Source organism: Poecilia reticulata, chromosome 2, assembly GCF_904066995.2.
Source record: "Poecilia reticulata chromosome 2, P_reticulata-male-v2, whole genome shotgun sequence".
NCBI classification, from domain to species: domain Eukaryota; kingdom Metazoa; phylum Chordata; class Actinopteri; order Cyprinodontiformes; family Poeciliidae; genus Poecilia; species Poecilia reticulata.
In genome coordinates this window covers 15,237,559-15,253,216 of record NC_088831.1, presented here as the reverse complement: position 1 = coordinate 15,253,216, position 15,658 = coordinate 15,237,559, and the positions used below count along the sequence as shown (strand labels likewise).

Sequence of the window (15,658 nt, the reverse complement as noted above, 5' to 3'; positions counted from 1 at the left end):
ATAAATCGCCCCCTGTCCCTGACCCTCCCCCCCACCCCCCTAAAAAGGAAGGAGCTCACGCGCTACATTTCTCAGGTGGAAGCTTACACAACATACGCTTGCGTTAAGGCAGCGCACAGCGCTCCCGCTGCGGCTCCACAACTCGGGTATCCTTCTGCATAGATTTGTGACACTTATCTTAATATTAATTATTATAATTGCGTTTAGTTGCACAACTTTACGGACTCGTTCATTCGTGGCTGTTTTCACGTTCATTGCGATGTTCATATTAGTCTCTCGATGTTTACATTTTTCTGGAGCGCATTCTCAGCAATTATACTAACTTGACATAACAAAGACAAGCGGGAGGCTTTCTACCGTTCGAAATACGGGCCATTTACTTCTCTATATATTAAACCTCACCCTTTTCATTTTTGTTTGCAACTCAGAGGGAAAAGTGTTTTTCGAAAATAAAGAACCCCTTCTTTTTGAATCTAAGTGTGCTGTATAGATTCCGGCTTCATTTATTTTATTGATAGTTTTAATTAATCTATTTGAGATAGGAATGCTTCAATTTGAATATATTAATCTCGACAAATTCTCCATTTTTGATTTGTACATTGGTCCTAAAATAGATGGTCTATTTGGAGCCATGAGTTATGTTTGGAATTACATTCTTTAATTTTATTTTTCAAGAGTTAACAATCATATGGGCTTTCACCCAACTTGGAATTTTGGACGATTTATTGTTTTAATTTACACTCTGGCGCATATGTCACAATTTGTACTGTTATTTTCTGTGTGCAAGAATATTGTAGTTGTTGTTTTCTTCTTCCTATGTTTTAATTTATGCTCCCCCTGCCAAATTTTGTGATATGTTAACAATTATGTGTCGTTATTTTTTACTGAAACAATTAAAGAAGTAATAATAATAATAATAATATTAATGACAGTTCCGGTTTACGGCGGAAGCTGCGGAAGATATTAGCTGACGGACTTCCTTTCAGTCCGTCAGGTTAAAGCAGCACCCCGTCAGTCTGAATCGAGTGGTATTAACTGACAAGAGTTTGAGGGTATTTATTACATTGCAATTAAAAGTATGAAGAAGAAGCCTTACGATATTTATTTATATTTAGCTCCACTATTTCAGACGTTTTTGAAGGAGGTTGAAGGGGCATTACAATAAGTCAGCTAATTTAAATAGTGCACTTTGAAAATACATGCATTCACGAAGTTAAATTTATGATCTTAAATCCGTGTATATTAACTAAAAATCCTAACCTCTAAACAATGAAACTGACGTTAGAATTGATTAGGTTGTGCTTTTATATTTTTCATCTTTAGGGTGTTTCGTAGCTGAGGATGTGGACTAAAGGACATTGTCCAAAGGCCAGGCAGGTAGCGAAGACGGCCACCAGACTGTGGTCCAGCAAGCGTCCAGAACCGTCCCGCCCTGTCCCTTCTGCTCAGCTGCGGCCACAAGACTACGTACGAAGACGCAGGCAAGAACGGGAAGAGAATATTCTGTCAGCTCAACATAATGTAAGCCGAGTAGACTAAGCACACAGCCTGAGCTTCTGCAACATTATTATTATTATGAATGTATGTACTTTTAGTTCACTAATAATTTGTCCATTGGCGTTATTAAAGTATTCTGAATCTAAAATCTTAGTCATGTAGTGGGTATTGAGAGCAGGAGCCAAAATGCAGAAGGCACCAGGTACTTGTGACCTGGAATGCAGGAATCAAGATGACCCGACTTTATTAACTCTGCAGGCTTCAACAATGCTGCAACTGAATAACTATTGGCTTCAGTAAATTTAACCTGCACTGAAGGTTAAATTATTCACTTAAGGCAGGTGTAATGAACCAGGTGTGCGCCACACATAAATTAAAAAACATAGATCAGGAGAAATCAAAAGTGCCACTACCTAGCAGCATCAGACTGGGACACTCGTGGGAAGTATGGCCACAGTCTTGATTATTTTCTTTCTAGGTGTAAGACTTCAAATTGTCAAGAAATTGCCTTTTATACCCTTTTCAAAATACAGTTGTTTCTCAAATGTCATTGGTGGCTTAATTCCTTTGTGGCATTGTGTAATTGTGGAACTGACGTACTCAAAAAACTGACATACATACAGACCATAAAAAACAAACTACTTTATAAAAGCATTTTCACTTGATAGTGATAAGTTAAATTAGAGCAAGATGTCAGCTGCTTTCTCACAGATAAAGCACTGATGAAGTGTTTTCACTTTATCTGTTTTTCTGAATCTATCCATCCTATTTATCTAATGTAACAAACTGACTTTATATTGTCTTCTGTGTTGAGGCAAGGGCCAGTTCGACAAGGGAACTAGCCCCTCCTTGGCCACTGTGTTGAACTTCTCATGCATGAACTGATGGATACATGATTGCTACCAAAATATGACCTTCATTTCAGAAGGAAGAGTGGCTGCTGAATACATGTTTTTGCTTTCAGAAAGTTGGAGATCAAACATTAAACTGGAGTGAAATACCGAAAGTAGCATACACGGCTCAAACACCTGCTGGGACAAAGAAAGGTGACTTTGTGTACACATGGTATTGATTTATGTTGTAATTTGTTCAGTTATTTGGGAATTTATGTGCTTGTTTTCAGATACCAGCTTGCCTTTCCCATCTGCATACTGTCCAGATTATGTGGAGTCCTGCTGGTATCAGTGGTGGGAGAAAGAGGGATTTTTCAATCCTGACCAACATGTGAGAAATCTTAACACATTTCTTTGGAAAAAATATTGATTCTGTTAAGTAAATTAGCGACTTTTGGACGAGAAACATAATTTCTGTACAATTTTTCATGTGCGCAATTAAAGGAAAAATAGTTGGACATGTGTGGTGAGGCAACCTGTTGTGTAACCAAATCTGATTATCCTTCCAAATATTGGCCAGACGGGCAAAGTATGAGTTATTTCTGTCTGGAAATAAAATCCTACATCATAACTCTCACAAGGATGCCTGTTTTATTTTTAGCATGTTACGGAACAAATTTTTACACTCACAAAAACAATTCTATGCAGCACTTGGCAAGTCCAATGGTTATAGACAAGGATGATTAAACGTGAGATTTGAGATTTTCTTACACTACAAGTCTGTCTAAATGATATTGTGACAGTTTAGGTGCAACCTTGTTTTGGTTTTTTTTTTTGGTTTTTTTAGTATACACACGGACAAAATTGCTGGTACCCCTCGGTTAATGAAAGAAAAACTTGATAATTCGTGGACACGTCTTGATTTAATGTGTCCCTTTGGTCAAATTATTTTCAGGGGTGCCATCATTTTTGTCCAACCCGATTTTATGAGTTTATTTTTTAAACGTAATTCTGTTGAAGCATGTTTGAAAAGCAATGTCTGACTTTCATTTGTTAATTTTCATAAAACGTGTATTCATTGGGGTTTTCTTTCATTAACCAAGGAGTACCAACAGTTGTTGTTAGAGTTTTAGATTTCTGCCTGTCAATAGGTTCATTAATCTTTGCTATTGATTTCTGTCCATGATGTATTTAAATTGGTCAGGAGAGATTGCCTCATCGTGTGGATCAGACGTTTTCTTTATGTATTCCTCCGCCAAACGTGACCGGTACTCTTCACCTGGGCCATGCTCTAACTGTAGCTGTGCAGGACGCTCTGGTTCGATGGTAACGGTCAAAAACAGGCTTCATTAGCAATCTGATGCTTAACATTTAGTCAGAAATATTTCTGAAAAGCTTTCATTTTGCCATTTGCTAGGAGAAGGATGCAGGGTCACAGAGTTCTGTGGGTGCCTGGATGTGACCATGCTGGAATTGCAACTCAGGTATGACAACTTTGTCTTTTTTAAAAATGAAGAGGTGTTTTTGTCTTTTTTTGACTGTGAATGAAGGTTTTGCTCATGTTCCTTAAGACGCCGCGCTATTTGCACAGTCGGTAGTCTCAACCCCATCCAGTCTGTTACAAGAAGTCGACTCTGAGGCTGAGAAAATGGAGGAAATTTCAAGTATTGAAGTGGCAGCAGTGCTAGTAGAAGCAAGACTGTGTGTCTGCAGCCTGGAGACTTTCCGTGTCTTAGCAGTTGTCGCATGGCGTTTGCCAGGTTATTTTAAGAACAGAATTAAGAATTTGTCACTGAACGTGTACATTGAGATGAAATCCAACAACAAATATATACAATATGAACATAAACATGATGAGATTTACAAAAGCAACTGATACTTATATTTGGTGTCCTGGCCACATCTAGGAAAGGTCACAAATGTTCCATGTTTTCTCCAATTTTGGATAAAGCATTACATTGTGATTTGATTGAGTCATAAAGCCTTAGAAATGTCATGGCACCCTAAGACAAACTTACAGATGTTATTGAATTTGTGTGCTTTAAATTGGAGCATTACTATGAAAACAATAACAAGAGGCAATTGAAATAAAACTACAAGAAAACATTTTTTTTCTCTAAATCGCTTAAAAAAGAATAAATGAAAATGTATTAATAATTTTGACTACCACTGGGCAGCAATGTTAAATCAGTACAGGACCCTGAAAATGTCGTATTTCTATAGATTTCAACAAAATTTTGACTAAAACAACTCTGCTTCTGACACAGGTGAAACTTGAAAGCAAAGTACATTTTTCTAAAATGAATTGGTCGCAGTTAATGGCTCAGGGTTTCCTTAAACAACAACAGAACCTCATGATGCCTGGGAACATCTTCCCACTGGTGAAGCTCTGAGACCTGATGACTCCCTGCAAAATTCTAGGTCCAGTGCTGATCTGCACACGTTTATAATTTGGCTTGCCATATTAACTCATCCTATTCTAAACCTTGATCATGTTTGCTATATCTTTGTTTGTTGAAACATTTGGAACATGTACTCTATGCTGCAGCGTTTTTCTCTCTCCAGTAAATGTTTTTTGTGCATTAGACGGTGGTGGAGAGACGACTTCTGAGGGACAAAGGGAAGCGCAGACAAGATTTCACTAGAGAAGAATTCTTACAGGAAGTATGGAAATGGAAAAATGAGTAAATCTTGTTTTTTGATTTTTCTTCAAACTAATTTGGGGTAACAGTTACTTTGGAGGGGTGTGCATAAGTCTGACATGACGCTGTCATAAACGTGACATAATATCTGTCATGAAAATGGAGCCTTCATGAATGTTTATGACGTTTTTTTTGTGACCCGTCTGTCTGACCCTGTCGGATCTTAGGGTCAGACGGATGGCCATAATGACTCCTGCATATTTTTGGCAGACTGCATGCATGTTGGTGCACTGCTGCAGTGGGGGGAAGTCAAGACTGAGGACAAATGACACAGTAATTTAATATTAACACATAAAGCTACATAACTTTTTAAAGTTTTATAATTAATACGTCATAATATATACAGGACATATTATGATTTTTTGGTTAGTGTTAACAAAGACATTTTAAACAATGTCAACTTTGCATTAAAAGTGTCATTATTTATTGAATGACTTGACGACAACAGTCATAAACATTGATGAAGACTCCTTCATGTTCATGACAGGTGTTGTGTCATGTCACCTTCTTTGCCACCCCTTTAATAAACTGTTACCCCATTTGGTAGAATGATGTGCTCAGTGTTTGCTTCTGTCTCTCTGACCTCTTCTCCTGTGTCCCAGGAAAGGAGAAGAGATTTATCACCAGCTGAGGGGGCTTGGTGCTTCTCTGGACTGGAGCAGAGCCTGTTTCACGATGGATCCAGTGAGGCTTTTAATGACATGTATTCCTACCATGTGACATCATCACCCAGTGTTTGAAATGTTTGTGTGTAAAATTTGCATCTGTCTGGCATCCTGGAGAAACAAAATAGTAAGAGCCTGTACTGTCAAAATGTCTGTAATGAAATAGTATGATGCCAATTAAACAGGTGTCGTACTATTTAATTGGCTACAAATAGATAGATTCTAGAAACTCAGCAAACACGAAATAAATAAATAAATAAAATTTAAAAAAACAAAAAAACACTTGCATCCAAAGAAGACAGAATCACAAAACAAAAACAGGGAATTCGGGTGCCTGGGCCACAGCTGTCAGAGGCTCTGCCCTGTTCATTAAATCAGAAAAGGAAAACATGACGTTATGATGAGGTGGGAAAAGAAACAGCGAGTCACACTCTATCCCTACAATCCAGAGTGTGAGGTTGCAAGAAAAACAAAACCCTTCACAACAAAAGCTGTGACACATCGCTGTATCGTTGTCATGGTGATCCTTTCAACTTGGCTCTTGTTTTACTGGCCAGTCTACGTTCCTACTATCTGTCTATAGTCACGCTTTGGGAAAAAAAGAATGGGACTGTGGATGCAAGCGCCTGAAAGGGTGTCTGGACTCTCCCCTAGAGAGATGGGCTGTCATTAGGAGGGACTAAGAGTAAAGTCACTGCTTCTCCACTCAGAGAGGCTGGAGGGAAGTCTGGGCTTCTGCGCAGCCTGCTACCTGAACTAGACCCTGGCTGAGTGAAAGATGATGACTGGGTTTAATGAGGAATTCTATCATTATTGACAGACTATTTTCATCGACAGTTTTTTTCTTGGACCTCTTTCCTCTTGGACCAGCCGGAGAGCACTGTGAGAATTATGTGTTTTTTTTTACTTCTCCAGTGCATTCGATACTTCCTAACAGCAAATGCAGACTTTTACTCTAAATGCAAATATTTTCTGAAACTCTGCTGACTCAGTTCAGTTGATTGAATTGCTGTGTTGTGGACAGGGTTGATTTTTTTCAGTCAACTTACTAAGAGGTCTTTGTTCTTCCTTGTGCAGGAAGCAGCAAACCCATTTACTACAGAAATGTGTATTTGCATGTTGTTTCAGTATCTTCCAAATCCAACCTACTTCAGTGTCTTATTTTTGTCTGATTTCAGGGTTTTAGCAGAGCTGTAACTGAGGCTTTTGTCAGACTGTGTGACTCTGGTCTTATTTACCGCTCAGAGGGTTTGGTCAACTGGAGCTGTGCTCTTCAGTCTGCAATCTCTGACATAGAGGTAAGAAACTCTCTAAATCCGGCGTTTTGCTCTGTGTTTATTTTGTCTCGGTTTTATGGTTTCAACTGGATGTTTCATAATATTAACTTCAAACCCAGTTTTAAAAACTGAAAGGATTTTTGAAACTCATTTGTCATTGACTAAGATCATGAAAAGGAACGTTATTATTTCTTTCAGGTTGATAAATTCAGAATGCAGAATTATTTATTTTCTGGCAAGTTATGCTGAACTGTGGAAACTGTGCAGTCATTATAAAATGCAATTTTTAGGTAGCAGCAGGAAAAGCAGACAAATTCATAATTTAGATTCACAAGTTAACATCTTTTATTTTGTTCATGTAGTTGCAGTGGAAAATGTTATGGTTACTATGATTATTAAAGTTTTGTTTGCTTTTTCTCCTGACTGCGATCAGTGAGCAGAGCCTACAAATAAATACTGATTAAGAACATATTCTTTCTCTGGTTCTTTGGGTTTGAAACAGTTTTTCCTCACTCTTTGTTAGAGGAAAATTTCCACAACATAGTGCACATTTTGAGTTGAGATTGAACACTGTCATCATTTTCTGTCCAAAGAGTAACTTGAAGTTGTTCATTTGTCTGAGGTGGAGACCAAAGATGTTTCTGGACCAACCTTAATGTCTGTCCCTGGATATGAGAAAAAGGTGGAATTTGGAACAATGTTCAGCTTTGCATATCCTGTCGAAGGCCATGGTGAGTGTTGGTGGGTGGAGACATTAACATTGGTGTTTAATTTCATCTGCTGTGTGTTATGTTGGTATCTACAAATATCAATATATCTGTTGATCTATTGGTTTATAGATCTGTGTATGGATATGTATGTATGCACACATGAAATGCATATAGTTTTATCACAATTTATCCTTAACCTCATAAATAAATGCATACATACAAATACATAGGGATATAAGGTATATAAGGATAAACTGTGATAAAACTCAAGTTATTCATTTCAGAAAACTGTCATGGATTGACAACATTTACGTTTAGTTTTGGGCCTACTACGTTGTCTACTACAAAAACATATAACTATTTGGGACTTACTGTGGATGAATATGTTACATTTGAAGAAGGTATTAAAGTCCAGTCAGACTCAGCTTGAAGAGGTTCAGTTAGAAATAAAGGTGTGAACAGAAATGCTCCTAAATGACCTTATATGGAGATATGGGTTGGGAACCATGTGAAGTTAAATATATTGTAGATATGATCAGATTGTGGAATAGGTTTATTAATATCCCAGATCGTAGATTAACAAAACACTTTTTTCTTTGGAATTTCACAAATGGATATGCTTGTGCCAGACATATGGAGAAGTTATTTGAGGAGGCAGATTTTCAGTATATTTATAGCAGGATGTCGGCCCACCAGGACCCACTTTGGACATCACTGATGTATAGGAATAAGTTAAGACGTAATTTTGAACATCTTAAATTATTTTATTTTGAAGTTTATAAGCATAAATGGGCAGTTGATATCTTACATAAACCGAAGTGACGTACTTATATTTTATTAAAGGATGCCTTTGATCTTGAGCCAAATGTATCATGGAAGTTGTCTAAAAAACGACGGTCCATGTGAGCCCAGTTCAGATCTCTCTCTCTCTCTCTCTCTATATATATATATATATATATATATATATGTGTGTGTGTGTGTGTGTGTGTGTGTGTGTGTGTGTGTGTGTGTGTCAGATGGTGAAGTGGCAGTGTCTACGACTCGTCCTGAGACGATGCTTGGAGATGTGGCTGTAGCTGTTCACCCTGATGATCCTCGATATCAGGTGAGTACTTACAAGATGATATGAAGTTGTGTTGCTAAATACAGTATCATTGGTGTCACTGCTGTGTGGACTTTGCAAAAAAACCCATCTTTCATATTCTGAATTAAAAAGTATCAAATTTAATCAAATCAGTCACATTTATTCATTAGTGTGTAATATAAATTTATTAAATAAAATATTGAGTGTAGCTTCTCTTGGTAGACTCATAATCATCACTGTATTAATTCATAATATATGTTCTTGCTAACATTAATGGACTAAATAATGATTTTTTTAATATATATTTTTTACTTTAGTGATGTTTGGGGGACTACAAGGGAGCTTTGGGCAAGGAGGGGAAGGAAAGAGAGGACCAGTCTTGGAAAAACACTGAATTGCATTTCAATCGTTAAAATTTGACCACATTCTTATCAATACTACTGCTGCTCTCCACCCACAGTTTGTGCACCTCAAACTGTGGGTGGAGGGATAAGACTGGCTTAACAATGTAATAATTGGGTGACCACCAATTAAGGAAATTGGTGCTGATAAATCAACTGGCCGATAAATCGGTGCTCCCTTAGAATTCACCGCTCTCCCAAAAGAGACTGCTGCTCGATTTTGTGTTGGTGGTAAAAATAGGAAGCATAAAGGTAGTAAATTCAAGTCTAGGATTCCTGTATAAACTTTGTAACATCACCACTGAAGATGTTAGAAGACAGCAGGTGTGACTCCACCCTGGCAAGCTGTGAGCTCGAGGGTGCTCAAAGCCTGTGCTATCCAGCTCTATCGAGTCCTTCAGCATATCTTCAACATATAAGCCTGCACCTACAGAGGGTCCCTATGACGTGAAAAACATCCTGCATTGTTCCGGTGTTTATTTTCAGTCACATTGAATTACTTACATCACTTATTATTAATATTTAATACCTTGAATGGAGTAGCTTTTCAACGAATAAGTAATTTCCCCTTGGCAATCAATAAAGTCTATTTTATTCTATTCTATTCCTGAAATAAGCAACATAGGTCTGTTTTTTTTAAAGGATATGTCTAACGGGTTCTAAATCGCAAGCAGTTAAAACTAACTTGGACTCTCAATTCTTTCTTATTCTGCAAATTTGATTTGTCTCACAGGAATTTGATAAAACTGACATTAATTAATTGAAAGCCACATTTTCACTTTGCTCCCACTGTAATAGATAAAATAAATTTCAGATGACTTGCATCTTTAGCATGCTAATCTGGTCCATGTTCAGCTGTACTCTGACGGACATTGTTATTAGACAAGAACTGTTTTTCCTGATGAACTGCTTGAAATCTCTGAATTACCTCTTTACTGCAGCATGCCTGGACTCTCCAGGATGGACCAGTCTGAACTCTGCCCCCGTTTTAGTCTTTTTTCCACTTTGCCTACTTTTGAAACCAAGCTAGGAGTTCCTGATCATTATTGACAAATTGATATAATGGACATCTTTCTCTGTGTTTAGACTTTCCATGGACTATTGTGTAAACATCCTTTCACCAACAAGCTCATCCCCATCATCACAGATACAATGGTGGACATGGATATGGGAACAGGTACCAGTGTGCATTCACTCCAACCCTGTTTAGTAGGTTTTATTATAACTCTTGTTTGATTGTCTCTAAAGTCCAGTTCTTTTGGGGAGGTGTGAATGCGCAATTGAACTCTGGTATGGACCAGAAAAGCGAACTTACAAACCTTGTTCTCAGTTCAGTTGGAGTGAAACCTGGCATTTTTCAAATCTATATATGTGGATGCAAGAGAACCATAGAACTCTCCAAAAGCAGGAAGCAAACTATAGCACAGGGCATTCTGGGTCGATAGAGCCAAAACAAATCCAGGACTACAAAGAGAAATCATGGTTTCTTACCAGAGACTAAAGAGAAATCCTACAACTGATCTGACGCCACTCCATTTTAGTTTACATTTTGTGAAGAGGAAATTTGCAGTAGTTTTCCTGGTTGGTTTTTGTGTTGTTTCTTTCAGTAGTTTTGGTGCAGCACCACCAAAGGTCAGGGGTGAACAGGTTTTTCAATTAACTTGGATTGTTTGATTCAGTGTAATGTGAAAACTGCAACAGCTAAGAATGTAGCAGATATTGCAATTTTGGTCCCCAATCAAACTGAGTCTACCAGACGACCAGGTGTGAAAACATCCCAACAGTTTCAAAGTCAATCAAGTGTACTTTATTGTCAAAAGTCCATGTTACAGGGTTAACACAGGAGTTTGAAATTACGTTTCACCAGACTCCAATGTGCAGTTAAACTAAACATATAAACATATAAATAAGGCATTGACAGTATCCCCCCCACACACGCATACACACACAATGTGCAGTAAAAACTAACATACTGATACATGAGTTTACATTCTCTCTCTGACACATTCACTCACAACACACACACACTGATGCAGACATGTGCAATAAACACACACGCTAAAATACACTGTGTAATAAGACAATAAGAAGAATATATAGATGGACAATAAATACATAAACACACACACACACAACAGCAGAAGTACAATCAGTGGACATACAGGTAATGTGAGGTAACGTAGATGCTGTATGAAAGGTGCATAGATTAAAGTGCAAGTGGTGTGGTGAGAGAAATGTTTATGAAATGTTCTCCAGTGTCCTTGAAATGTTCATTTAGTTTACTTCAATGTGTTGATGAGTCTAATGGCTGGTGGAAAGAAGCTGTTTCCCACTTTGCTTGTGCGACACTGCAAGCTGCGGTAACGCTTCCCTGATGGTAGTAGGGAGAACAGTTTGTGTCCTGGGTGAGTGGGGTCTCTTTATGTCCATTGCTCTCTTGGAGTAGCGTGAAGTGTAAAGGTCCTGAATGGCTGGTAGAGGTGATCTGATGATCTTTTCTGCAGTCCTCACCACCCTCTGGAGTGCCTTCTTGTCTGCAGCTAGACAGCTGCGGTTCCAGACAGAGAGGCTGCTGGTCAGGATGCTCTCAATGGCTCCATGTAGAAGGTGGTGAGAGCAGATGTGGGGAGGTTGGCTCTTCTTAGCCTCTGCAGGAAGTGGAGTTGTGTCTGAGCCAAAGAGCTTTAAATTATATGTATGCTTTTGTGGAATAATATCTGTTGTTTGTATTAACTTTGTAGGTGCTGTGAAGGTGACTCCTGCTCATGACTTTATGGACTTCCATCTGTCACAGAAGCATTCTCTGCCCCGCCCTTCGGTCATCAGAGGAGATGGGACTATGGAGCCAGTGTGTGGACAGTGGTTGGAGGTGCAGGAAAATTATTGTGATGTAGACCTGTCACGCTAAACAATAAATCAATTAATCACACAAATTAATTTATCGACCTCATTTTAATTTATTGGCTTTATTGTTTCTTCCGGCCTTTTTCTCTTTCTGTTGATAACACTGAATGAATAAAGGCTCAACTCCGGTGCTCTCCACTGACCCTCCCTTCCTCATTTCCTTAGTGTAATGTCCAGCTCACACTACACCATCTTAGACCTGTCTGCTGATTGTCGGCCCATCAAACCCAATTGTGCCATTTGGTGTCCAATAATGGGCACAAAATAATGGCTACAAGTCCAGTTAACTAGTTTTAAAATCATGCATTAATCAATGCTTTACTAGAATAATTTCCATTAAATCAGTGTAAAAAGGTCTTCAAACAATATTACTGTTTATCGCAATAATTTTTGAGACAATCAGTCAGCAAAATTTGTTATCGTGACAGGCCTAGATAGATTTCTATTGAGACCAGTGTTGAGCATGTATGGTTATTGTTAATTTCTTAGCTATTTCAGTTTAAACATAATGAAGTACTAAGACTTATAAAATGCCAAGTCACCTTAGGTTCATGCTTTCAAAGAAGCGGTGAACGTCTCACTTTTCTTTTTATTCTGTCACATGTCACATTGTTCCTTTTTGTTTCTTTAAAGGGTGTGAAGCGGTTTGATGCCAGGCAGCTGGTTGTGAACGCTCTTGTTGAAAAGAAACTTTTCAGAGGAAAGAAGAATCACACCATGACTTTGCCCATCTGCAGGTAGTAGAAAAGACAGGACGCTGGACAAAGTCTGACATACAAAGTGTTACCTTCAAAATTAGAAGATAACACGCATTTCCCTACTACTTCGTATCACTGTTTTTAATCAAGTTAACTTGGGTCAGATGTTTTGGATTTCCTTCTACAAGCTTTTCCTACTAGTTTGCTGGGATTCTGACTCATTCCTCCTGACAGAACTAAGAACTGAGTCAGGTTTATAAGATGCCTCACTCACACACACCTTCTCAGATCTGCACACATGTCATAGAGGTCAGGGCTTTGCGATGGCCACGCTAAAACATTGATTTTGTTGTCACTATGTAACCAGTTTGGCTGAATGGGGAGTTTGAATTTCTAAGCTTTAACTCCCTGGCTAATGTCTTTAGATGCTACTTCAATATGTCTCTGGCCTGCAAGCCTTATTCTACCGGATGTAACAATGGTCATTATGGAAAACACTTCCAACGTAGCTTCATCAGACCATATGAATCTGCCTTTTTTATGTTTCTTTTGAAGTAATGTTTTCTTCCTGGCAGAGTGACCTTTCAACCCACTTGTTTCACTGTGGATGATGACTGTCTTCACAGCTTCAGCGAGCATCTATACAAAGTCTTTGGCTTTTGTTCTGGGGACAGATTGAAAATGTTTTAACTAAACTTGCTCCTCTTTGGGATGCAGAACATCATATCTCTTTCCTAAGTGATATGATGGTTGGACAGGGTCAGACACAGCAGTGTGTTGCAGTCTGTTCTCTTCCAGTTGACTCAAACCTATCAGAAGTTTCCAAAGCCATGACATCATCATCTGTGCTTTCTCTCATTATTTAGAGCGATAGTAATCCTCCTGCCAGTAAACATCTGATTCTGAAGACATTAATAGATAAATCTCTGACATATTGTTTTTCTTCTTATTGTGGGATTTAGTAGATATTGCAATTGTGGCTGACCAAAACAAGAGAAGCTTTATCAGATCATAACCTCACTAATGTGATAATGCCCCTAACTTTTTGTGCCTATTATTTCCTCTCCTCTGATTCTTAGTCGCTCAGGAGACGTCATTGAACCACTTCTAAAAAAGCAGTGGTTTGTCCGATGTGATACAATGGCTATGAAAGCTATAGAGGTAGGTTTGTGGATGTGAAATGCTGATAATTTACTAAGCCTCTGATGATTATCTTTATGGTAATGAGGTCTTGTCATGCTAATGTGAAAGTCTTTACAAACATTTAACATTCAAATATTAAAAAGAACGATTTGTGCTGGCAGGCTGTAGAGGATGGCCAGTTAGAAATCATCCCTCACTACTACACCAAGATGTGGAAGAACTGGCTGTCCAGCATCAGGTGGGATGTCCTGATTTTTAAGTTTGAAGAACTTCAGTACATATTTGGCAAACATTAGCTCTGTGTGCTGAGGAAATGGTTCCACTCTGATGGTAACTGATTAATTCAACACCTTGTTTGTTTGCTATTTACGCTACAGTGACTGGTGCATATCCAGGCAGCTTTGGTGGGGTCATCAGATCCCTGCTTACCAAGTACAGCTTCCCAATTCAACAACTGAAGAAGAGGTTGGTCTGTGATTTGTTATTTGGAAAATGGCACTAATGTATTGAGATTTAGCCCACATTCACACAGAGAAAACAATAGCTTTGTAAAAGCTGTAGTACTGTTTGTCTGTGTTAACAGTATAATCCTTTGCCATATTTCTTGCCAGGATCAGTCTGTCTCCTACTGGAGTAACGGTTACTTTGTTTGTGGTAGGAGCTTTGGGTTTGGGGGAAGAGTGAAGAAGAGGCCCGACAAAGAGCCGCTGTAAAATATGGAGTGAACCCAGAACACATCACTTTGCGACAGGGTAACACCCTTCTACTTTCCTACTTTTTTAGCAGCTTTGAATGAAGCACTGTATTCATTCCCAAAGTTTAGGTTTATCTCATGATTATTGAAGGATTTTTCTTTTTATTGGTTCTACTTCTTATGCCCCCTTTCTACTGAATTCGGCACCCCTCCCCATTTTGTCTGTTTCCGTTGTAAAAGCAACAGACAATGGAACGGTTTCACCCAGGAATAGGCCCAGGAAGGGGGCTTATTGCCGGGCTCCCGGCATTTGTAGCCCATAGGACAGACGGCAAGGTTAGGCCAGCGCTTCTTGTGTCACACAACACAGTCTATTGGGGGGATAGAAAAATGTTACGGCTTGTTAAAAAGCATAACACATCAAATTTTAAAAATTGCATTTTATTTGTATAGCATATTTTAGCAGCAAGGCATTTCAAAGTGCTTTACATGATTAAAAACAAAAACACTGAATCATGTAACACTCAATAAACAAAAATAAAAAAAATACATTAAAACCCGCACCCCTTTTCTAACCCATTAGGACTTTAGCTGTCAACTGGGACTCTGTATTGGACTGCTATATTAAGTGAAGTTTAACAGCTTGATGAAAAGCATACTGCTATTTTCTTAATCCTGAATGTTCTCACAATGGCATTAATCTCTGAATCAGACCCCGATGTTCTGGATACGTGGTTCTCCTCAGCACTGTTTCCTTTCACCATGCTTGGCTGGCCAGAAAAGGTACTTCTTGTCCCGACACTCAGTAGAATTACACCTACACTCCTGAAAAGCTCAGATCTCTCATGGAAATCCCACTTGTTAACAGACCCCTGACCTCCAGCGCTTCTACCCCAACTCTCTTCTGGAGACTGGCAGTGACCTCATCTTCTTTTGGGTTGCTAGGATGGTGATGTTGGGATCTGAACTGACTGGACAGCTACCATTTAAACAGGTTGGTTTCGCAAGAATACTGAGTTACTCAAAGTAAACCTAGTATTAACTGTGATG

General features: G+C 38.6%; 1 protein-coding gene across 2 annotated transcripts in view; it reads left to right on the top strand.

Moving 5' to 3' along the window:
- Window positions 1-47: 47 nt before the first annotated feature.
- The window catches only part of vars2 (valyl-tRNA synthetase 2, mitochondrial), a 28,158-nt gene continuing 12,547 nt past the window's right edge, over window positions 48-15,658 (top strand). Inside the window, exons 1-20 of one of the 2 annotated variants that reach the window (XM_081598346.1) lie at window positions 48-146; window positions 1,324-1,521; window positions 2,462-2,543; window positions 2,621-2,721; window positions 3,535-3,656; window positions 3,748-3,814; window positions 4,917-5,014; window positions 5,635-5,716; window positions 6,876-6,995; window positions 7,597-7,705; window positions 8,701-8,789; window positions 10,256-10,346; window positions 11,911-12,038; window positions 12,707-12,810; window positions 13,851-13,932; window positions 14,076-14,152; window positions 14,292-14,379; window positions 14,573-14,666; window positions 15,321-15,391; window positions 15,477-15,602. In XM_081598346.1, the coding sequence (XP_081454472.1) occupies window positions 1,342-1,521; window positions 2,462-2,543; window positions 2,621-2,721; window positions 3,535-3,656; window positions 3,748-3,814; window positions 4,917-5,014; window positions 5,635-5,716; window positions 6,876-6,995; window positions 7,597-7,705; window positions 8,701-8,789; window positions 10,256-10,346; window positions 11,911-12,038; window positions 12,707-12,810; window positions 13,851-13,932; window positions 14,076-14,152; window positions 14,292-14,379; window positions 14,573-14,666; window positions 15,321-15,391; window positions 15,477-15,602 (1,911 nt within the window). In that variant the 5' untranslated portion in view covers window positions 48-146; window positions 1,324-1,341. Of the gene's footprint in view, window positions 147-962; window positions 1,053-1,323; window positions 1,522-2,461; window positions 2,544-2,620; window positions 2,722-3,534; window positions 3,657-3,747; window positions 3,815-4,916; window positions 5,015-5,634; window positions 5,717-6,875; window positions 6,996-7,596; window positions 7,706-8,700; window positions 8,790-10,255; window positions 10,347-11,910; window positions 12,039-12,706; window positions 12,811-13,850; window positions 13,933-14,075; window positions 14,153-14,291; window positions 14,380-14,572; window positions 14,667-15,320; window positions 15,392-15,476; window positions 15,603-15,658 lie in introns of those variants that run through there. The other variant, XM_081598342.1, reaches the window with a different exon arrangement.